This window comes from Jaculus jaculus, chromosome 2 (genome assembly GCF_020740685.1).
Source record: "Jaculus jaculus isolate mJacJac1 chromosome 2, mJacJac1.mat.Y.cur, whole genome shotgun sequence".
In the NCBI taxonomy this organism is placed as follows: Eukaryota; Metazoa; Chordata; class Mammalia; order Rodentia; family Dipodidae; genus Jaculus; species Jaculus jaculus.
The window spans coordinates 20085575-20108070 of NC_059103.1; the positions used below are offsets into that span (position 1 = coordinate 20085575).

Genomic DNA, 22496 nt, shown 5'->3' on the forward strand with positions numbered 1-22496 from the left:
AGCCTTATGTACATAAATTATATTTAATTTAATTTAATATTATAATATATAATTATATTAATCATATGATATATAATAACATTATATATAGCATATATTTTATATATAACTTTTACTTCTCTCAGGAGATATTTGAGACATAAAGTTGTTTGCAGTGTCAGAAGTTGGATTTATCTGACATTTGCTTCCATTTAGCATACAGCACTCCAGGTTGGGATTTTCCAGGGTGGGTGGAGAGTATCTGCTTGTGGAAAGGGTTTCTTGCAGTGGGATGAAAATGTTCTAAGTTGGTGATGGGGGTTGTTCCCCTCTGTGAGTTTATAAGAACCATGGAGCTGTGTATCTTACAGGATGAAATTTTGGGGTGTGTTGTGTGTGGGGTTTCCCATCACTACCTGGTTCCTTTGCAAGGGGTGTGGAGGCACCTTTGGGCATCATGGCAGAAGTTCCTGTGTTGGGCCTGCACCCTGCCCCAACTCTAAGCTAGTCTCACCTTGGTTCTCTCCTAGCTGCAGCTATTATACTCTTGCCCACGTGGATGCTCAAACAGAAGACCTTTCCTGGGCCTTGGGAAGCATCTGACCGCTTCCTTCCCAAGCACCCATGCACCCATTGGAGCCCCAGGCCTCTTTATCTCCTATTCTGACTTCTGGGCTTGCTCCCTTTTAACCTAAAAATGGAAAGGACAGTTGGGAACAGAGCTTGGCAGGTACATCTGGTCTCTGTCATTCTCAGTGTTGGCTGGAGAGGCTTGAAGAAGCTCTGGGCCCTGCTGGCTTTCTGGTACTTTCTGTGGTTCCTTGACCCCCATCTATCTCATTCACTGGTGGGGCCCTCCGTGGTGCTTCCCAGCACACTGGTACGTGTGCCCCTGTGTGGCAGGACTTCCTCACAGCATGGTGGGCCAGGTCCCAGGACCAGCATCTTGGGAGACCATCAGGGCAAGTTGTGTCTTTCCTGCAGTCTGGACTTGGAAGGCACACGGCATCCGTTCTGTGGACTGGAGTGGTCACAGGGCCCCCATCATCCATTGGAAAGACATTGTCACACCTCCTGATGGCCATCATCCATCCTGGGACCACATCTAGATCCCCCCACAGGCTGTGTTTGGCACAGAGTTGTGGAGACATGTGGGCTAGACTGTGGGCTAGAGTGAGACCCTACCTTGAAAATAGCAACAACAAAAAGGAGGGGAGCCAGGGGTGGTGGTGCACGCCTTTAATCCCAGCACTTGGGAGGCAGAGGTAGAAGGATTGCTGAGAGTTTGAGGCCACCCTGAGACTTCGTAGTGAATTCCAGGTTAGCCTGGGCTAGAGTGAGACCCTACCTTGAAAAACAAAAACCAAAAACCAAAACAAAACAAAAGAAGGGAGGTGGGCACCAAGTTCATTTCTTGCTCTCCCTGCTTCAGGCTCTCTCCTGTCTGACCTGCATTTAGCTGTTCTCAACTCCAGGTCTGGCTGGCTTTCCAGGCACACACCTTAGGGGCTTTAGGCTCTTCCCAGGGGACTCCTGCGCTCTGTACATCTGTGTTCTGGGCCTCACTTTCTGACCCGCTCTGGGCCCACTCTCTGCCTGAACTTTGTGTCCGAATGCTCTAGCCTGCTTACATACCCCCCACCCCAATCTGTGGGTCTCGATCTTCTTTGAATTGTGAAATTGACTGTAGAGTCATGGGGTTAGGAGCAAGCTGGGTGCCAGGAGGCTGCACTCCGTGTGGAGCTCTTGATCTGCAAGTCAGATTTGACCACAGGTCACCACTCTCTGTACTCAGTATCACACAGGGCAGAGCTTGCCCAGCGCTAGCTTTAAGCTGTTGACTTGCAGGATTTCTGCTTTAAGGTAAAGTCCACAGCGGAGTGGGCAGGGAGACGGCCTGCAACACCATCTCTGTTCCAACCACTTCTGCCCCAGAGAACAGGGGTATCTGCCAGGTGCTCTGAGGTACCCTGGCACGGAAGGCCATGGGCTGCTCTCCTGGCATAGCAGAGAGGTTGAAATGTGACCTGTTATTTCACATGTCCCCAGGCTGTTCAGAAGAGATGACTGCCCGGGCAGGCTCAGTGTCCCTGTCATATTGTCTCTGTGCCTGTCAGAGTTACTGTTGAACTTGCTGTCCCCTATCTTTTTTTTTTCCCCAAGGTGGGATTTCATTAGCCCAGGCTGACTTGGAATTCATTCTGTAGTCCCAGGCTGGCCTCAAACTCAACAGCGATCCTCCTACCTCCGCCTCCGGAGTGCTGGGGTTAAAGGCGTGCGCCACCACGCCTAGTCAACTTGCTGCCCTTTGATGGCGGACTTGTCACTGTGTGTGCTCTGAAACAGTCATGTCAAACAGCCTGTGGAAACGTGTTGGCCTTGGGTTAACCACACTGAACCCCAGCATGCCTGAGCTTCAGAGGACAAGAGAATTGGGGACTACCTTACTGCCTTCTGTCACTAGAACAGGTGCAGCCTTACTCTAGAGATGAAGTGAAAATGCGCTCACTCGTGCTTTGGCCTGGCATTTCTCCCTCCTGCCTTGAGCACTGTCTTAGCATATTGGAAGAGGGTCGATTGGAGAAGAATGGTTCAGAAAGCGAATCTTCGAATGCATAGAAACAAAAACCTTATAGTTTTGTTTCAGTGGTTTTTCTTTTCATTTCTTTTAAAGAAATGCACAAAGGCTTGGAAACACCAGCTTACCAGTGTTAAAATCAGTCTGTTTTTGTCTCCTTTCTTTCTGTTTTCTCTCTCTTCTTACATGTAGCTGCAGACAGTAAGGACGAAGAACTCAAAGCCCCCCCCAGGCGGCCCTACCTGGGTATGTACTGCGTTGCCCGCCCCCCGTGCGGCTGTCCCCTTCACCGCCCGCCACACCCCCGTCCCTCTGTCAGCGCTTCCGCCTGTCTGCGCTTGCCTGACCGCATGAGCCACTTCGCCAAGCATGGCCTGGCCACAGCTGTGTTGGCGTCACAGGGAGCAGTGAGAGCCTGCTGGTTCAGGTGTGGAGTGGATTGGAACGAAGGAAGAGTGGATGGAGAAAAGTCCAGATTATGTGCTTTTCATTTATTCCAAACGAATTCATTTTCCCTTCCCCTCCCTCCCTCCCTCCCTCTTTTCTTTCTTTCTTTCTTTCTTTCTTTCTTTCTTTCTTTCTTTCTTTCTTTCTTTCTTTCTTTCCCTCTCTCTCTCTCTCTCTCTCTCTCTCTCTCTCTTTCTTTCTTTCTTTCTTTCCCTCTTTATTTATGAGAGAGAGAGAATGGGCACGCCAGGGCCTCTAGCCACTGCAATGAACTCCAAACACATGTGCCATGCTGTGCATGGCTTATGTGGGTACTGGGGTATCTAACCTGAGTCTTTAGGCTTCACAGGCAAGCGCCTTAACCACTTAGCCATCTCTCCAGCTCTAATTCATTTTTTTCTTTTAAAGTATTTCATATTTTTATTTGTGTGTGTGTGCATGGATAGACCCGGGACTCTTGTTGCTACAAACAAATGCCAAATACTTGGGCCAATTTTTTTTTTTTCTTTCTATCTGGCTTACGTTAGGTGGCTTGGGAATTGAATCCTGGCTCACAGGCTTTTTTTTTTTTTCAAGGTAGGGTCTCGCTCTAGTCGCTCTAGCCCAGGCTGACCTGGAATTCACTTGGTAGTCTCAGGGTGGCCTCCAACTCATGGTGATCCTCCTACCTCTGCCTCCCGAGTGCTGGGATTAAAGGTGTGTGCCACCACACCAGGCTCCCAGGCTTTTTATGTAAGTGCCTTTAACTGCTGAGCCACCTTCTCAGCCCCCAGACTAATTCTTTTTGATGATGTGTAAATGGAATTGTTTCCTTAATTCCATCTTGAATTGTCCACTGCCACTCTGTAGAAACAACACTGGTTTGTACATGGTGACCTTGTAGTCTGCAACTTTGGTGCCCTCGGACAGCTCTGGTTGCTGTTTAATAGATTTCTGAGGATTGCCCGTGCAGAAGGTCGTCTCAGCTGCCAGGAAGGGTAGTTTGCTTTTCTTTCTGATCTGGCTGGATTTTCCTCCTTGCCTAATCACCCTGGCTGCATGAGGTGAGCATGTACACGTGGGACCTGTGTCAGTGAGTCCTTCAGTCTTTCTTTACTAAGTTACAGTGTCACCTTTAAAAAACTATTTGAGGGGAAGAGAGAGAGAGAGAGAGAGAGGGAGGGAGGGAGGGAGGGAGAGGGAGGAAGTATATGAATGGACAAAACTAGGGCCTCATGCTGCAAAGAAACTCCAGACATGTGTGCCACTTTGGGTATCTGGCTTATGTGGGTACTAGGTAATTGAACCCAGGTTGTCAGGCTTTGCAAGCAGGTGCCTTTAACCCCTGACCCATCTTTCTAATCCCCCCTTTAAAAAATATTTTATTTACAGAGAGAGAGAGAATGAATGGGCATACCAGAGCCTCTAGCCACTGCAAATGAATTCCAGATGCATGTGCCCCCTTGTGCATCTGGCTTACATGGGTCCTGGAGAGTCGAACCAGGATCCTTTGGCTTTGCAGACAAACACCTTAACCACTAAGCCATCTCTTCAGCACCTTGGTTTTCTGAGGCAGGGTCTCACTCTAGCCCAAGCTGACCTGGAATTCACTATGTAGTTTCAGAGTGGCCTTGAACTCACAGAGATCCTCCTACTCTGCCTCCCGAGTGCTGGATTTAAAGAGGTGTATCACCACGCCTGGCTACTGTTGCTTTTGTTCACAGTTCCCCCTTAATAGCTGAAGGGAACACCCTGCTGTTCTGAGCTAGTGGGTTTTTGTTGGTGGTGGTTTGCATTGCCACCGTGAGATGGTACTGGCACGTTGCTGTGTTTGTGGAGATCATTGTATGATTTTTGTCTTTTTATTCTGTTATTATGATGTATTATATTGACTGGCCCATTTATTTTGGAAAATAAAAATCATTTTTAATTATTGGATTGATTTGTGTGTAGGGTTATTATATCAATTTATATTATTAAATTTATACTGGAGAGTTTTTTGCTTATAAAATTTTATTTTTTTTTCATTTTCTTTTTCTGTATGTATATGTAGTGTAAACATATATGCGTCTTTGTGGCACACCTTATGCTCTCCTATGGTGGCCAGAACAGACTGTTGAGTGTCTCACTCCAACACTCTTCCACCCATTCTTTTTATTTTATTTTATTTTATTTGTTTAGTTTTTTAGTTTCCATGATTTTGTGTATGCTCTATAGCCTTTCTTGCTACTGATTTGTAGTTTAATTCCATTGTGATCAGATAGAATGCAAGGAATTATTTCAATTTTCCTGAATTTGTTAAGATTTGCTTTGTGTCCTAATATATGGTCTATTTTAGAGAATGTTCCATGTGCTGCTGAAAAGAATGTATATTCTGCAGCCTTTGGATGAAATGTCCTGTATATATCTGTTAAGTCCATTCCTTCTATGACCTCATTTAGTCCAGATTCCTCTCTCTTTATTCTTTCCCGGGATGACCTGTCAATTGATGAGAGTGGGGTGTTAAAGTCTCCCACCACCACTGTGTTTGGTGTTATCTGTGACCTTAGTTCTAATAGTGTTTGTTTGACGAATTTGGGAGCCCCCATGTTAGGTGCATATATGTTTAGGATTGTAATGTCCTCTTGTTGGAGTGTGCCCTTAATCAATATAAAGTGATCTTCCTTAACTCTCTTTCATGCCTTTATTTATTCATTGGTTTTTCGAGGTAGCATCTCACTCTAGCCCAGGCTGACCTGGAATTCACTATGTAGTCTTAGGGTGGCCTTGAATTTAATAGTGATCCTCCTACCTCTGCATCCTGAGTGCAAGGGTTAAAGACCATTACGTCCAGCTTCATGTCTTTATTTAAAAAATATTTATTTATTTGAGAGAGAGAAAGACAGAGAGAGAGAGAGAGAGAGAGAGAGAGAGAGAGAGAGAGAGGAAGAGAATGGGCACACCTGAACCTCTAGCCACTGCAGATGAACTCCAGACATATGCACCACCTTGAGCATCTGGTTTATGTGGGTACTGGGGAATCAAACTTGGGTCCTTAGGCTTCGCACACAAGCGCCTTAACTGCTAAGCCATCTCTCTAGCTTGCCTTTATTTTTTTTAACCCGCTGAGTTAAATTAGGGATGCTTGCTTGCATGATCATGGGTGGAAGATTATTTGCCGTGGAATGGGCAGCTTACTAGTAGCTACACCACTGATGAACCTGACTTCCTCTCTCCCAGAAACTGTTAGCTGCCATTAGCTACTCTGGGTGGTGTGGGGTCTCATGGACTCTTCCTTCATCAATGGTGAAATATCGACAGGCTCAGTCTTGTGAAGGAAACCACCCATCTTCCTGCTGTGTTGGTATTGGTGTTTATAGCCATAAGTTTGCTTATATAACGGCAGAGTTGCTTCCGCTGACTCTTGTATGTTGTGTTTTTTTTTTAATTTTTATTAACATTTTCCATGATTATAAAATATATCCCATGGTAATTCCCTCCCTCCCCACCCCTACACTTTCCCATTTGAAATTCCATTCTCCATCATATTACCTCCCCATTACAATCATTGTAATTACATATATACAATATCAACCTATTAAGTATCCTCCTCCCTTCCTTTCTCTACCCTTTATGTCTCCTTTTTAACTTACTGGCCTCTGCTACTAAGTATTTTCATTCTCACGCAGAAGCCCAGTCATCTTGTTGTGGTTTTTTGTTGATGTCCACTTTATATTATTTTCTTATTTCCTTCAAGTTTCTTTGGCCCATCCAACATGTAGGAATGTTCTATAACCTCCAACTGTTTGGGAGTTTTTCAAATTTCTGTTGTTGATTTCTAGTTTAATTCTATTGCAGTTGTAGAACACGCTGATTGGAATACTTAAGTTGAAGCTTGTTTTGAAGCCATGAATGGGATCTGTCCCGGAGTTATTTTTGTTGATAGAAGGGAGTGCTGTACTGTGGGAGGATGTGGGAAGAGGGGGGTGTCTATTAGGTTATGGCTGATAGTGCCACTTTTTTCTTTTCTTTCTTTTTTCTTATGAGAGAGAGAGAGAGAGAATTGGCATGTCAGGGCATCCAGCTACTGCAATTGAACTCCAGATGCATGTGCCATCTTGTGCGCACGCGCGACCTTGTTTGCTTGCGTCACCTTGGGCGTCTGGCTTATGTGGGATCTGCAGAGCTGAACATGGGTCCTTAGGTTTCACAGGCAAGTGCCCTAACCACTAAGAAATCTCTCTAGTCTTTAAACTCTTCTTTTTTTTTTTCCCTCCTTCTTACTTTGAATGTTACAATCAACAGGGTGTTGTTCTTATGGTTAGTTTGTATAGATTTCTGTCTTTGAATGCTACAAATCTAACTGTGTGCTGTTCTAATTGCTACTTTGTATAGATTGTGTCTTTCAAAGAGCCTGAGGGGAGAGAGGCGAATAGTGGGCTCCCTGCTTTGCAGAGTCAAAGGTATTTACAATTTCTGGCTAAGCTGTCACTCCAGCAAAGGGCTTTGCCCTCACCTAGCTTATTTGTTCTGTTAATGGTGACTATATAATTTATCAGCATGTAAAACAATTCAAAATAAAATGATAGCATGTTATTTTCTGCACTTAAATTTTTTGTTTTGTTTTGTTTTTTTGAGGTAGGGTCTCACACTAGCTCAGACTGACCTAGAATTCACTATATAGTCTCAGGATGGCATTGAATTCATGGTGATCCTCCTACCTCTGCCTCCCAAGTGCTGAAGGTGTACACTACTACACCTGGGTCTGCACTTGTTTTTTTAAAATTTATTATTATTTTTATTAACAACTTCCATGATTATAAACAATATCCCATGGTAATGCCTTCCCTCCCCCCACTTTCCCCTTTGAAACTCCATTCTCCATCATATGCCCTCCCCCTCTCAATCAGTCTCTCTTTTATTTTGATGTCATGGTCTTTTCTTCCTATTATGATGGTTTTGTATAGGTAGTGTCAGGTACTGTGAGGTCATGGATATCCAGGCCATTTTTTGTCTGGAGGAGCACGTTGTAACGAGTCCTATGTTTCCTTTGGCTCTTACATTCTTTTCACCATCTCTTCTGCAACGGACCCTGAGCCTTGGAAGATGTGATAGAGATATTGCAGTTCTGAGCACGCCTGCACTTCTTCCCAACACCATGATGCCTTCTGAGTCATCTCAAGGTCACTGCCATCTGAAAAGAGAAGATCTTCTACCAAAAGTGAGAGTAGCATTAATATAAGGGCATGAACATTAAGAGAAGTGCTTACTGGGCAGTTTGGTGAGCATAGTATATACATTTAGCCAGACAGCAGCAGACATTACACCCCTAGGACTCATGACTAACCCTGTTTTAGGCTTTCAGTATCAGGGATGTATTCCATCCCATGGAGCAGGCCTCTAGTCCAATTAGAGGTCAGTTGGTTTTCACCATGACAGATGTGCCACTATTGCACCTATTAGCTCATTTGGCCTGGCTAGCCAAATATGGGTTTGCAATGTCCACTGTTGAGTATTTTCACTGGTGATTCCTCGCCCTTCCCTTGAACTGCATGAAGAATGGCTTTTTCCAGCTTTCTGTTAGCTTGTCTACATGGAGGAGGAGGTTATCAGCTCAGTTCCAGCAGGATTTCTTCTAATATATGTATGTATGTATGTATGTATGTGTGTGTGTGTGTATATATATATATATATATATATATACACATACATACATACATACATACATATATACATACATACATATATATATACATATATATATATATATATACACACACACACACACACATATATATATATATGGAGAGAGAGAGAGAGAGAGGGAGGGAGGGAGGGAGAGAGAATGGCCATACCAGGGCCTCTAGTCACTGCAAACGAACTCCAGAAGCGTATACCATCTTGTGCATCTGGCTTGAGTAGTTCCTGGGAAATTGAACCTGGGTCCTTAGGCTTCACAAGCAAATGCCTTAACTGCTAAGCTATCTCTCTAGCCCTTTTTAAAAATTTTATTTATTTATTTGAGAAACATAGAGAAGGAGGGGGAGAGAGAGAGAGATTATGAGAATGAGTACACCAGGTCTCTAAACACTGCAAAGGAACTCCACATGCATACATCATCTTGTGTATGTGGCTAGGGTGCTAGGAAATTGAGCCCTGGTCCTTAGGCTTTGCAGGAAAGCACCTTAACAGCTGAGCTGTCTCTCCAGACACCCCCTCTTTTAAAACAGATTAAGAGAAGAAAGAAATATTTTGTTGTTATTGTTTTGTTTTTCAAGGTAGTATCTTACCCTATCCCAGGCTGACCTAGAATTCACTATGTAGTCTCAAGCTGGCCTTGAGTTCACAGAAATCTTCCTACTTCTACCTCCCATGTGCTGGGATTAAAGGCATGTGCAACCATACCAGGCTTGATTCTTGTGTTTTTTTAAGGGGCATGAAATTGGTTTCCCTAATAATAGTCTAGGCTGGCCTTGGACCCCCATCTTCCCTCCCCCCAGTGCTGGGATGACAGTCATGAGACACCATACTGAGCTCACCTGTATTCTTTTGCAATAACCTGCATCATTAATTTTTTTGTCTGATTTTTTTCCCCCTGTTCATTCAAGTTCCCTCTGATGTCAGTTGTCTTCAGCATGGGGTGCATTCTTCAGTGTTTCCTCACTGCAGTAAATTTTCCAAGTTCTGGTCTATCTGGGCAAGTCTTTATTTTTCCCTTATTTAAAAGGAAAAGTGGGCTGGAAAGATGGCTTAGCCTTTAAATGCGCTTGTTTACAACACCTGCTGGCCCCAAAGCCACATACACAAAGTGGTGCATGCATCTGGAGCTTGTTTACAGTGACAGGATGTCCTAGCACACCTGGTCTCTCTTTCTCTCTCTCTGTCTCCTTACCTATTTGCAAATAAATGCGTATTAAAGGAAAAATAAAATAAAAGGCAAAGCTGAGCTGGGCACAGACTCCTGCCTGATAGTTCTTTTTCTTTCTAGCGCTTTGATTATCATTCCTCTGCCTTCTGGGCTCCATTGTCTCTGGTGAGAAGTGAGTGGCTCATCTTACTGGGGTCCCTTGTGACAAATCGTTTTTCTCTTGCTGCTTTCAAGATTTTGTCCTTAGCCGGGCATGGTGGCACATGTCTTTAATCCCAGCATTCAGGAGACACAGGTAGGTGGATCGCCGTGAGTTCGAGGCCACCCTGAGATTACAGAGTGGATTCCAGATCAGCCTGAGCTAGAGTGACACCCCCACCTCAAAAAGCAAGCAAACAAAAATTTTTGTTTTGGTCCTTTTCTTTGGTATTTAGCCGTAGGCAGTGAGGTGTCTGGCATGGCTCTGGGTTTCTCATGTTCACCAGTAGTTGAGCATTTTGGATAGATGGGTTGGGGGCTGGAGAGATGGCTTAGCGGTTAAGCGCTTGCCTGTGAAGCCTAAGAACCCCGGTTCGAGGCTCGGTTCCCCAGGTCCCACGTTAGCCAGATGCACAAGGGGGCGCATGCATCTGGAGTTCGTTTGCAGAGGCTGGAAGCCCTGACGCGCCCATTCTCTCTCTCTCCCTCTACCTGTCTTTCTCTCTGTGTCTGTCGCTCTGAAATAAAAAAAAAAAAAAAAAAAAAGATAGATGGGTTGGTTTCATCTTGCTTGGAGGTTTGCGGTCACAATCTCTTTGAGTACTTTTTCGCTCTGTCCTCTCCTGTCTTTCAAGATACCTATTATACCTGCACCACTCTTCTTGATGGGGTTTTGTGTTTCTCAGAGGCACTGCTCGCTTGTCTTCAGGCTGCATAATCTTCATAGATATATCGTTTTACTTATTTATCTATTTTTGCTGTTTTTGAGGTAGGGTCTTACTCTAGCTCAAGCTGACCTGGAACTCACTCCGTAGTCCCAGGCTGGCCTCGAACTCATAGTGATTCTCCTTCCTCTACCTCCCGAGTGCTAGGATTAAAGGCGTGCACCATCATGCCTGGCTTCATAAATATATCTTTAAGTTTGCTGATCCTGTGTCACTCAGATTTCTTGTTCTGAATTTTCAAATATTTACTTATTTATTTGCACATGTGTGTGTATGGGTGTGTCAGGGACTCTTGCCACTACAAATGAGCACCATATGCTTATACCGTCAGTTTATGTGGGTGGCTTGGGAATTGAATCTGGGCCAGCAGGCTCTGCCAGCGGGCACCTTTAACCACTGAGCAATCTTCTCAGCCCTGGCTTTTTCTTTTTTTCAAGGTAGGGTCTCGTTGTAGCCCCAGCTGACCTGGAATTCACTATGCAGCCTCAGGCTGGCCTTGAGCTCATAATGAGCTTCCTACCTCAGCCTTCTGAGTACTGGGATTAAAGGCATGTACCCTAGACTTATTTATTTCCTTCCTTCCTCTCTTCCTTTCTTCTTTCCTTCCTCCCTCCTTCTTTCCCTCCTTTCTTTCTTCTTTCTTTCTTTTTGCAGCAGTATCTCACTCTAGCCCAAGCTGACTTGGACCCACTCTGCAGCCCAGCCTAGCTACTCTTTTTTTTTTTTTTTTCTGTTTTACTTATTTATTTGAGAAGGACAGACAGAGAGAGAATGAGGCTGATAGAGAGAGAGAGAATGGGCGCGCCAGGGCCTCCAGCCACTGCAAACGAACTCCAGACGCGTGCGCCCCCTTGTGCATCTGGCTAACGTGGGTTCTGGAGAATCGAGCCTCGAACTGGGGTCCTTAGACTTCACAGGCAAGCGCTTAACCGCTGAGCCATCTCTCCAGCCAAAGCCTAGCTACTCTTAACTCACAATGGTCCTCATTCTCAAGCCTCCAAAGTGCTAGATTATAGACATGAACCCCATGCCCAGGTTTGAATCTTTTCTTCCAAACACATCTTGTAACTCTAGATTTACCTCTGGCTTGTCACACTTTGTTCTCCCCTTAGTAATGTTCTTTCTGTTTCGTGAGATGCCATCCTTATATCCCTATTAATTGTTTTATAGTTCATTTAGTTTCCTTTTATTCTCTGCTCAGTCTAGCAGCTCTTCAAACATAGTGTTTCTTGCTGTTTTGTTTTTTTTTTTTCCTGGTTACTCCTTCATGTGTAGAGCACAGTTTTTGGTTTGTTTGCATATCTCATTTCTGTTGTGCAAACTGGACATTTTGGGTAATATTGTGACAGCAGTGGCCATTCACCTCCTGTGTGGGAGAGGGGTCAGGTTTGGCTGGATTGGGCAACCTGAGGCCTTCCTTCCTGGCAGTCTGGCAGTGGCTCTGGCTGCTTTGGCTCTTGCCAGTCTGCTTCAGGTTCCTGGATGCTCTGACCCTACAGGTGCACACCCAGTAGCTGGCCCCCATGACCTGCAGTGATTGTTCTGTTGATGGTGTGAACACCCTAAGTTGATGCTGCTTCCCAGTGGGCAAGACAGGGTATCATCCAGGCTGGTCTTCCACAATTGCTCTGCCCTCAGGAGGGCTCTAAGCTGCCTCTCTTCATTGAATCATGAAGCCATCATCTTTTTCTTTTCTTTCTTTCTTTCTTTCTTTTTTTTTTTTTTTTTGAGGTAAGGTCTCACTCTAGCCCAGGCTGACCTGGAATTTACTATGTCGTCCCAGGGTGGCCTTCAACTCTTGGCAATCCTCCTACCTCTGCCTCCCAAGTGCTGGGATTAAAGGTGTGTGCCACCATGCCCAGCCAGCTTCCTTTTTTAAAAAAATCTGGGACTAGAGAGTTGGCTCAGCAGTTGAGGCATTTGCCTACAAAGCCTAACAACCCAGGTTTGATTCCCCAAAATGTTATGTGCATCTGGAGTTCATTTACAGCGGCTGGAGGCCCTGGCATACCCATTCTCTCTGTCTCTTTTCTCTCTCTGCTTGCAAATAACTAAATAAAATTCTTTGGGGCTGGAGAGATGGCTTAGCAGTTAAGGCTCTTGCCTGCAAAGCTAAAGGACCCAGATTCGATTCCCCAGGACCCACGTAAGCTAGGTGCACAAGGTGGCGCATGCATCTGGAGTTTGTTTCCAGCAGCTAAAGGCCCTGGTGTGCCCCCCCCTCTCTCTATTTGCCTCTTTCTCTCTCTCAAATGAATAAAAATAAAATTCTTTGAGGGCTGGAGAGATGGCTTCGTGGTTAAGGCACTTGCCTGCAAAGCCTAAGGACCCAGGTTTGATTCCCTTGGATCCACGTAAGCCAGATGCACATGTAGCTCATGTGTCTGGAGTTTGTTTGCACTGGCTGGAGGCCCTGGCACACCTATTCTCCCTCTCTCTAATAAATAAATAAAATATAAAAAATTATTTGATGTGGTATGGCTAGCAGTCAAGCCTGCCTTACCTTTCAATCCTCCTGCCTCATTCTCCTTGGTGTGGGGATTACAGGTTTGTTGACACCAAACCTTGCTCGGCATCTTCTTTATTGCCCTCCCCTAGGGTCTTCATTGTTCTGTTAGTTCTCCTGAGTGTGAGCTCAAGGTTCTGAGGATCCATCCCTTTGGAACTCTGCTCCCAGGTCCATCACCAGGGCAGAACCCCAGATGATGTTCTGGAGCTAGTGGCTGGGTGCAAGGGGCGCTGAAAGACAGGCCCTGTGGATTAGCATCTAATCTTAGCCTGTCCTTGCTGGTGAGGAGTCCTGCTTCTCTGGGCTAGTGGTGGCTGGGGCAATGCCCAGAGTGGATTGAATGGGAAGGGAGCCCAGAGCTTACGCCACCTGGGAGAACTCAGGGGACCAGATCCTGTGGTCAGGGTTTGTTGTGGCTTTGTCATGAATTCCTTTCTGCACCCTAGATTTAGAGATCATGGTGTGGGTTTTCGGTGGCCATCTGGGCTCCTGATGTCAACAGTCCATAGTCTAGAGTTGTGTCTCTGTCCTAAGGGATGTGGCTGGGGACCATGCCAGCTACAAGAAGCCCTGTTGGACCTTGGAGGCTTTGGTTAAGGGGGGGGGCTCTGGGGAGCTGGAGGGAAATAAGCCCTCCTTAAGGATGGACCCACTTGGCAGGTAGAGCTGTGAGGTGATATATGTTATGACCACGCTGTCACCAGGTTGGCCATGTTTACCTAGCGTCATCTCCCCCAGCAGCTCGGCAGGCTGGGCCCTGCTTCATCCGGGTGCAGGCTACAGGTGTCAGCTCAGTTCTTGGCAGGACCCCTGGGCCTCTGCTGACCTGACCCAGAGCTGTCACTTCTGAGAACTGACTTTTCCAAGGTCTTGCCTCCAGTTCTGGGCCCTCTTCCTGCATAGGGTCTTAGGACTCACTCTGCCCTCTCAGTGGCATATTGCCATCATCTTAGGTTAAATAACTGCTCCTGGGAAGTGCTCTGAGAGAGTCTTTTCCTGCCTACCACAGCCCCAGACCCTACAGAGACTCTTGCCTTGAAACTGTATTGCTCTTGAAGGAGCCAGGGAGGACTTTGCCTGAACTGGCCACATGAGGCCGCTGGTGGGCTACTAGACAACTGGAATTGTAGACATCCCAGGCCTCAGTCTCTGTGTCTGTGCCATGCTTATCGGGACCTGGCTGTGTGCATGCACCACTGCCCCCAGGAAGAGCGGGCAGGAATCATCCTGCAAGGATCAGAGTCCTGGGCCGCCATGGCGTCTTTCTGCTCTCAAATGCTGTGCTGGATGCAGGCCTGTGCTTCTCCCCTCATAGCAAAAGGAGGGCTGCCCTGAGTTGAGGCTGTTCATCTGGATATGAGGGACCTGTGTTACCTTATGACTAGTGAGGTTGAGAGCTCTTTCTTTCTTTAAAAAATATTTTATATATGTAAAAAATATTTTACTTATTTATTTGAGAGAGTGAGAGAAAGTGGCAGATAGAAAATGGGCGTGCCAAGGCCTCCAGCCACTGCAAACGTACTACAGACATATGCACCTCCTTTGTGCATCTGGCTTACGTGGGTTCTGAGGGTATGGAACCAGGGCCCTTAGGCTTTGCAGGCAAACACCTTAACCACTAAGCCATTTCCCCAGCCCAGATGAGAGCTCTTTCATGTGTTTCTTGGCTATTTGTCCATTCTGAACCTTTGCTCATTTGTTTTAAATATTTTATTTATTTTCTTGAGAGAGGCAGAGAATGGAGCAAGCCAGGGCCTCCTGCTGCTGCAAATGAACTCCAGATGCATGTGCCACTCCCTCCTTCCTCCCGCCCCCCCCGCCCCAGGAAGGGTCTCACTTGCTTTTTAGCCCAGGCTGACCTGGAATTCACTATGTAGTCTCAGGGTGGCCTCAGACTCATGGTGATCCTCCTACCTCTGCTTGGAATGAAAGGAATGAACCACAAGTCTCCTTTCCACCCCGTTAAAATAACAAGTGAAGATGACTTTTCTTAGAGGCTGGAGATATGGCTTAGCGATTAAAGCATTTGCTTGAAAACCCTGATAGCCTGAGTTCAATTCTCCAGTACCCACATAAAGCCAGATGCAGAAAGTGGTGCATGCATTTGGAGTTCATTTGCAGTGGAGGAGGGCCTGGCATGCCCATGCTTACTCTCTCTGTGTTTTCCACTCTCTCTCTCTCTCAAATTAATAATTAAAACATTTGGGCTGGAGAGATGGCTTAGCAGTTAAGCGCTTGCCTGTGAAGCCTAAGTTCCCCAGTTCGAGGCTCGATTCTCCAGGACCCACGTTAGCCAGATGCACAAGGGGGCGCACGCATCTGGAGTTCGTTTGCAGTGGCTGGAAGCCCTGGTGTGCCCATTCTCTGTCTGTCTCTCTCTACCTCCTTCTCTCTGTCACTCTCAAATAAATAAAAATAAACAAACAAACAAAAAAATAATTAAAACATTTAAAAATTATTTTATTTATTTATTCATTTGACAGAAAGAAAGAGGAAGAGGCATGGGGGGGGCGGGGAGAGGGAGGGAGGGAGGGAAGAATGGGCCCCTAGCCAGTGCAGATGAACTCCATCCACATGAGCCATTATGTGCATTTGGCTTGCATGGGTTTGGGGGATTTGAACCTGGGTCCTTAGGCTTTGTAGGCAAGTGCCTTAACCACTAAGCCATCACTCCAGCCCTAAAACATTTTTTAAAATTTTTGTTTATTTTTATTTATTTATTTGAGAGCAACAGACAGAGAAAGAGGCAGATAGAGAGAGAGAATGGGCATACCAGGGCCTCCAGCTATTGCAAACAAATTCCAGACACGTGCGCCTCCTTGTGCATCTGGCTAACGTGGGTGCTGGGGCACCAAGCCTTGAACTGGGGTCTGTAGGCTTCATAGGCAAGCGCTTAACCGCTAAGCCATCTCTCCAGCCTGCCCTAAAACATTTTTTAAATTATTTATTTATTTATTTATTTATTTATTTACTTGAGAGCGACAGACACAGAGAGAAAGACAGATAGAGGGAGAGAGAGAGAATGGGCGCGCCAGGGCTTCCAGCCTCTGCAAACGAACTCCAGACGCGTGCGCCCCCTTGTGCATCTGGCTAACGTGGGACCTGGGGAACCGAGCCTCGAACCGGGGTCCTTAGGCTTCACAGGCAAGCGCTTAACCGCTAAGCCATCTCTCCAGCCCCTAAAACATTTTTTAAAGCAGCTTTTCTATATATTCCTGGGCAAAAATCACTGAAGAGGATTAGAAAGTGTCCATCTTTGGGCTGGAGAGATGGCTTAGTGGTTAAGGTGCTTGCCTGTGAAGCCTAAGGGCTCAGGTTTGATTCCCCATGATTCATGTAAAGCCAGATGCATATAGTGGTGTGTGTGTGTCTGGAGTTTGTTTGCAGTGGCTAGAGGCCCTGGTATGCCCTTTGTGTTTCTTTCTTTATCTGCTTCTTTCTCAAATAAATAAAAATAAAGTAATTTATTTAAAATGTCCATTTTTGTGTTGAGTCTGAGTAATTGGGTGGAAGTTAGAGGCTTCTGTATAGGCTGATTTTCCCTGGGGCAGGGGGAGATTCTGACCCATGCATTCATGGGCACAGTTCAGATGCCGAGAACCTGCTGTGGGGACATGCCAAGCCTCTGTAACAGCCCTAAGCTGCAACTCTATTGTAGATGGGACATTAAGACCAGTCCAGTTTTCTTCTTTTTAAAAAATATTTTAACTTATTTATTTGCAAGCATAGACAGAGAGGGAGACAGAGAGAGAATGGGTGTGCTACGGTCTCCAGCCACTGCAAATGAACTACAGATGAATGCACCATTTTATGCATCTGGCTTTACCTAGGTACTGGGGAATTGAACCAGGGTCATTAGGTTTTGTAGGAAAGCACCTTAACCATTGAGCCATCTCTCCAGCACAGAACCAGTCCAGTTTTCATGTATACACAGGGAATGCCAGGCCAATTAATGTGCCGGCTGTTTTCTTTATTAAAAAATGTATTGAAGCTGGGCATGGTGGCACATGCTTTTAATCCCAGCACTTGGGAGACAGAGGCAGGAGGATCACCATGAGTTCAAGGCCAGGATGAGACTACATAGTGAATTCCAGGTCAGCCTGGGGTAGAGCGAGACTATCTCAAAACAAAACAAAAAAGACCACTCCAATAAGAACATATTTATATTTAGAAGAACCAAGAGGAGCCTGATGTCCCTACCATCTCTTGGCCTGACCTAGCTGCAAGATGCTCCTGTCTTAGAACTGCTGATCAAAGTCCCAGGTCAGGCATGGCCACACCACACCCCCTTGAAAGCTCTGTGGCAGATTTGTGCCCCCTCACCTAATGCTGCCCACTGTCTCCGGGACCTCCAGTGTGCACGTACCAGAGTGCCATTTGGTTCTGTGATGGCTTGTGAATGTGTCTCTGCAGATTCTGTCATCAAGCAAGGGATGATGTTCTGGCAAGAACGGAGTACTAGTGATGTGTGTCCTTCGATGTGGGCCAGGCACATAGTAAGTCTCATAGGATTAATGCATTAACCATCAGAACAACCCAAGAGGCCATTACCACTACACCTATGTGACTAGAGACACATCATTAGCCGAAGTTATAGAAGGCAGATCTGCAGTTCTATTTATTTAGCTAGTTAGTTTTGGTTTTTCGAGGTAGGGTCTCACTCCAGCCCAGGCTGACCTGGAATTCACTATGTAGTCTCAGGGTGACCTCAAACTCATAGTGATCTTCCTACCTCTGCCTCTCAAGTGCTAGGATTAAAGGCGTGTACCGCCATGCCTGGCATATTTTAGTATCTTTTTAAACAATTTTTTTTGTTTTATTTTTATTTCTTTATTTGAAAGCGGCAGACAGAGAGAGAGAAAGAAGCAGCGAGAAAGAGGGAGAGAGAGAGAGAGAATGGGCGCACCAGGCCTCCAGCCACTCTAAATGAGCTCCAGATACATACGCCATCTTGTGTATCTGGCTTACATGGATCCTGGGGAATCCAGCCTCAAACTGGGGTCGTTAGGCTACACAGGCAAGCGCTTAGCCACTAAGCCATCTCTCCAGCCCAGATTTTAGTATATTTTATGTTGACTTACTGTCGATATTGAGACTCCCTCAGAACTACCTTGGTGAAAATGTGCTCATCTTCCGACACTGACCATGACCTGTGACCGTGACTTTACTGCCCTCAACCTTTTTAGCTTTTTGGCCATGTTGATCTCCTCGTCTCTCCTCATATTGGCTTCGACTGATTTTTATCTCTTCACACCAACTTTGATCTGTTACTTGGTTCATGTCACTCCCTTGTTGACTTTGACTTAAAAAAATTTTTTAAAAAATTTATTTACATATTTATTTATTTTGAGAAAGGGAGAGAATGGGCACGCCAGGGCCTCCAGCCACTGCAAATGAACTCCAGACGCGTGCACCACCTTGTGCATCTGGCTTACACGGGTCCTGGGGATTTGAACTGAAGTCCTTTGGCTTTGCAGGCAAGCGCCTTAACCACTAAGCCATATCTCCAGCCCCCACTTTGACGTTTTCTTGTTTCTCCCCACATTGATCTTGACCTGCTCGCATCTTCTCACGCTGACCTTGATCTGCAAGTAGCTCTTCCTCACAACTGACCTTAGTTTGCACACATCGTTTCCCACCCTGAATCTGACCTACTCACACCATCTTGACACCGACTTTGGACTGCGCGTGAGTTCTCACGCCGACCTCGCCTGGGTCATACGGCTCAATTTCCCACCCAGCTGACCTGACCTGGCTCTTGCCACACCAGCATCCCTCTCCTTGGATCCCGTCCTGCTCGCCTGACTAGACGTTTCTCTCCTCCTCATTCTAGACTTCGATCCTCACCACTTCTGGCACTGGAGCAGCTTCGGGGATTATGTGCAGTGTGTCCTGGCCTTCACGGGCGTGGCGGGCTACGTCACCTATCTGTCCATCGACTCGGCCCTGTTTGTGGAGACGCTGGGCTTCCTGGCCGTGCTCACCGAGGCCATGCTGGGTGTGCCACAGCTGTACCGCAACCACCTCCACCGCTCCACGGAGGGCATGAGGTAGGGGAGCCTTGGCACCGGGGTGCCACGTTGAAATGATCCCAGTGAACACGTTGGGGTCCTTGGCATCCCTTATCTGAGCAGATTGGTAAAGGTGGGAAGGGAAAGGGAGCAGGGACCTCCTGTGGAGGGCTGACTCCTCAGGGGCTGCAGAATCTGCCCGGGGCCAGGAATTGAGGAACGGGGTACGTACACAGTGGACTATGTCAGGGCGGGTGACTCTCCTCAAGGCTTCAAGTATGGCATGCCTGCAGTGGGGCCTGCAATGGGCTCAGATGGTGTCAGGACCACAGTAAGATAGCTCTGCCTGAGCCCATAGGGCTAGACTCCTCATAACTGGTGAGTCTGGGGACATGTGTCACACATACCATGGGTCACTGGAGACTCTTGATGAAAATAGCATTTACTGAATGTCAGTCAACTGGTGAGGCGTGTGAATGAACCACCAGCTATTGATATTGATATGATTCAGCTACATGCTTTATATATCTATGTATATGTTATATGTGTGTATTATTGTTATTATTAGATATTTTAAATTTTTTTTTTTTGTCTTTTCAAGGTAGGGTCTCACTCTAGCCCAGGTAGACCTGGAATTCACTCTGTAGTCTCAGGCTGGCCTCGAACTCACGGTGATCCTCCTACCTCAGCCTCCCAAGTGCTAGGATTAAATGCTTGTGCCACCACACCCAGCTCAGCTGCACACTTCTCTCTAAGGCCCATCCACTCAACTCTTCAGATACAGTGTTGTGGTATCACAAATCTGGTGGGATTTGTTACTCTTTTTTTTTTTTAAGCTTTTATTTAATTAATTTATTAGAGACAGAGAAAAGGAGGGAGAGAGAGCGAGAATGGGCATGCCAGGGCCTCCAGCCACTGCAAACGAACTCCAGACACATGCGCCCCCTTGTGCATCTGGCTAACGTGAGACCTGCAGAATCGAACTGGGGTCCTTTGGCTTCATGGGCTTGTGCTTTAACCGCTAAGCCATCTCTCCATCCCTCTCTCTGTCTCTCTCTCTCTCTCTCTCTCTCTCTCTCTCGAGAATTCCAGACGTGTGTGCCACCTTGTGCACATGTGCGACCTTGCACGCTTGTGTCACTTTGTGCATCTGGCTTATGTGGGACCTGGAGAGTTGAACATGGGTCCTTAGGCTTTGCAGGCAAGCACCTTAACCGCTAAGCCATTTCTCCAGCCCAGGGATTTGTTACTCTTAAAGTCACTGGAGAGGAGAGGGTTGTATTCATATTTGATAGTGGGTACTTTTGATGTTGGGTTGAAAATGTTGTGTTTCACACACATGCACGCACATACACACACACACACAAGTACACAGACACACATGTGTAAAAACAAGAAGCTGGTGGTAGGTGGTTAATATGACTGAACAGTTAGCCTGTCTCCTCTGAAGACCTGCTCATACCATGGCACTAGGCCGAGGAGGTGTTGGTGTCCTGAATCTGTGTTGGGAACTTGGCCCAGGCTCACCTTAAATAGAGGTCCTTAGATGGGGTTCAGGAATAAGGGGGGACTTGGCGTCCTTGAGTATCACCGTTGACCATTTTAAGTAACGCAGCACATTTCTTTGAAAGTCTTACTGTACACACGTGTACAGACAGGTGTGCATATGTCTACACATATGCACACACATGCACTCCCTACATGATGTACACACACACTGCATTCGAGCTACTACGAGAAGTCTTTTGGAATAATGATTTCCTTATCTAAAAAGCAAATATTAAGTGGTTGTGGTGATCAGGGATCAGAAAGGAGGACATTTTTGAAATAACTTTGCTAATTAATGTAGCAAACTCCAAAAGGCAGATTTTGTGAGGTATTTGCCTTCCTTTTCCTCCTTTTCTTCCTCCTCCTCCTCCTCCTCCTCCTCCAGGTTTTACTAGATTTGAAGACTTGTTCCCTAACAAGTAATTACTGGAGTACGGGGGTGGTGTATAAGATAAGAGGGGGATGCCTTAAACAGTGGAGGAATAGCTGTGGAAGGCACTGGAAGTGTGGAGTACGGAGGGAGAGGCGGTACGGAATTCAGAGTTGAGGGGGACAGACGCCGTGTCGCGGGGCCCTGGCTCTGAGTGTCTGTAGAGGCCACATGAGGACGGGGTGAGAGGAACGGGCAAGCAGGTTTGGCCTGTGAGCGGTCAAGGGTGGTGGAGGAGGGGGAGGCCCAGGCCACTGAATCACGTCTGTTTATCCTCCAGGGCAACCTGGCTGCTCTGCTGGATCCAGCCAGGGACGCAGAGCTCGTGTGCCATCGAAGGCTGCTCCCAGAAGCCATGCTTTTCTTCCGGCCCGATCCCGTAGGCCCCTTGGAATCATAGCCTTGTAGAACACTGAGCTTCCCTCCTCAGAGCCTCAATTTTTGTCACTTGCCAGCCCTCCACAGTCTCTGCGTTGTCTGCACAGCAGGTCCAGCAGGTCGCTGTAGTGCCCACAACCCAAAGTCCAGGTGACCGCCCACTGAAACGAGAGGGCTGGAGTAGAGTTTGGCAAGATACATGAGACCATTTTCTTAGAAATAGCCTTATTGAGATATAATTCACACACTGTGATCATTCACATGTAGAGCCCTGGGGGATACATGCTAATGTATACAGCAGGTTACAGGCTCTTGTGGTCACCACAAAGTCTAATTTTGGAGCCTGTCTCCTCACCACAAAGGTTCAGAAACCTGGGGCTGGAGAGATGGCTTAGCAGTTAAGGCGTTTGCCTGCAAAGCCAAAGGATCCAGGTTTGACTCTCCAGGACCCACATTTGCCAGATGCACGAGGGGGCGCATGCATCTGGAGTTCATTTGCAGTGGCTGGAGGCCCTGGCATGCCCGTTCTCTCTCTGTTTCCTCCTTTCTTTCTCTGTCTCTCAAATAAATAAATAAAATTTTTTTTTAAAAAAAAAAGGCTTAGAAACCTGAACTCAGCTGGGCATGGTGGCACACGCCTTTAATCCCAGCACTCAGGGAAGCTGAGGTAGGAGGATCCCAGTGAGTTCAAGGCCAGCCTGAAACTACATAGTGAATTCCTGGTCAACCTAGGCTTGAGTGTGAGAACCTACCACTAAATAAATAAATAAATAAATAAAAGAAACTTGAACTCAGTAGCAGTCACACCCATCTGTCCCAGCCTCCTTCACCCCATCATGCCACTCATTCGCTTGCTGTTGTTCCTGG

General features: G+C 46.5%; 1 protein-coding gene across 4 annotated transcripts in view; it reads left to right on the forward strand.

The window, feature by feature from the left end:
• Positions 1-22496, forward strand: part of Slc66a2 (solute carrier family 66 member 2) — a 45840-nt gene that overhangs the window by 15349 nt on the left and 7995 nt on the right. For 2 of the 4 annotated variants that reach the window (XM_045144596.1, XM_045144595.1), the window contains exons 4-5: positions 2750-2803; positions 19096-19312. In XM_045144596.1, the coding sequence (XP_045000531.1) occupies positions 2750-2803; positions 19096-19312 (271 nt within the window). Of the gene's footprint in view, positions 1-2749; positions 2804-17675; positions 17759-19095; positions 19313-22496 lie in introns of all 4 variants that reach the window. The other 2 variants (XM_045144599.1, XM_045144597.1) reach the window with 2 other exon arrangements.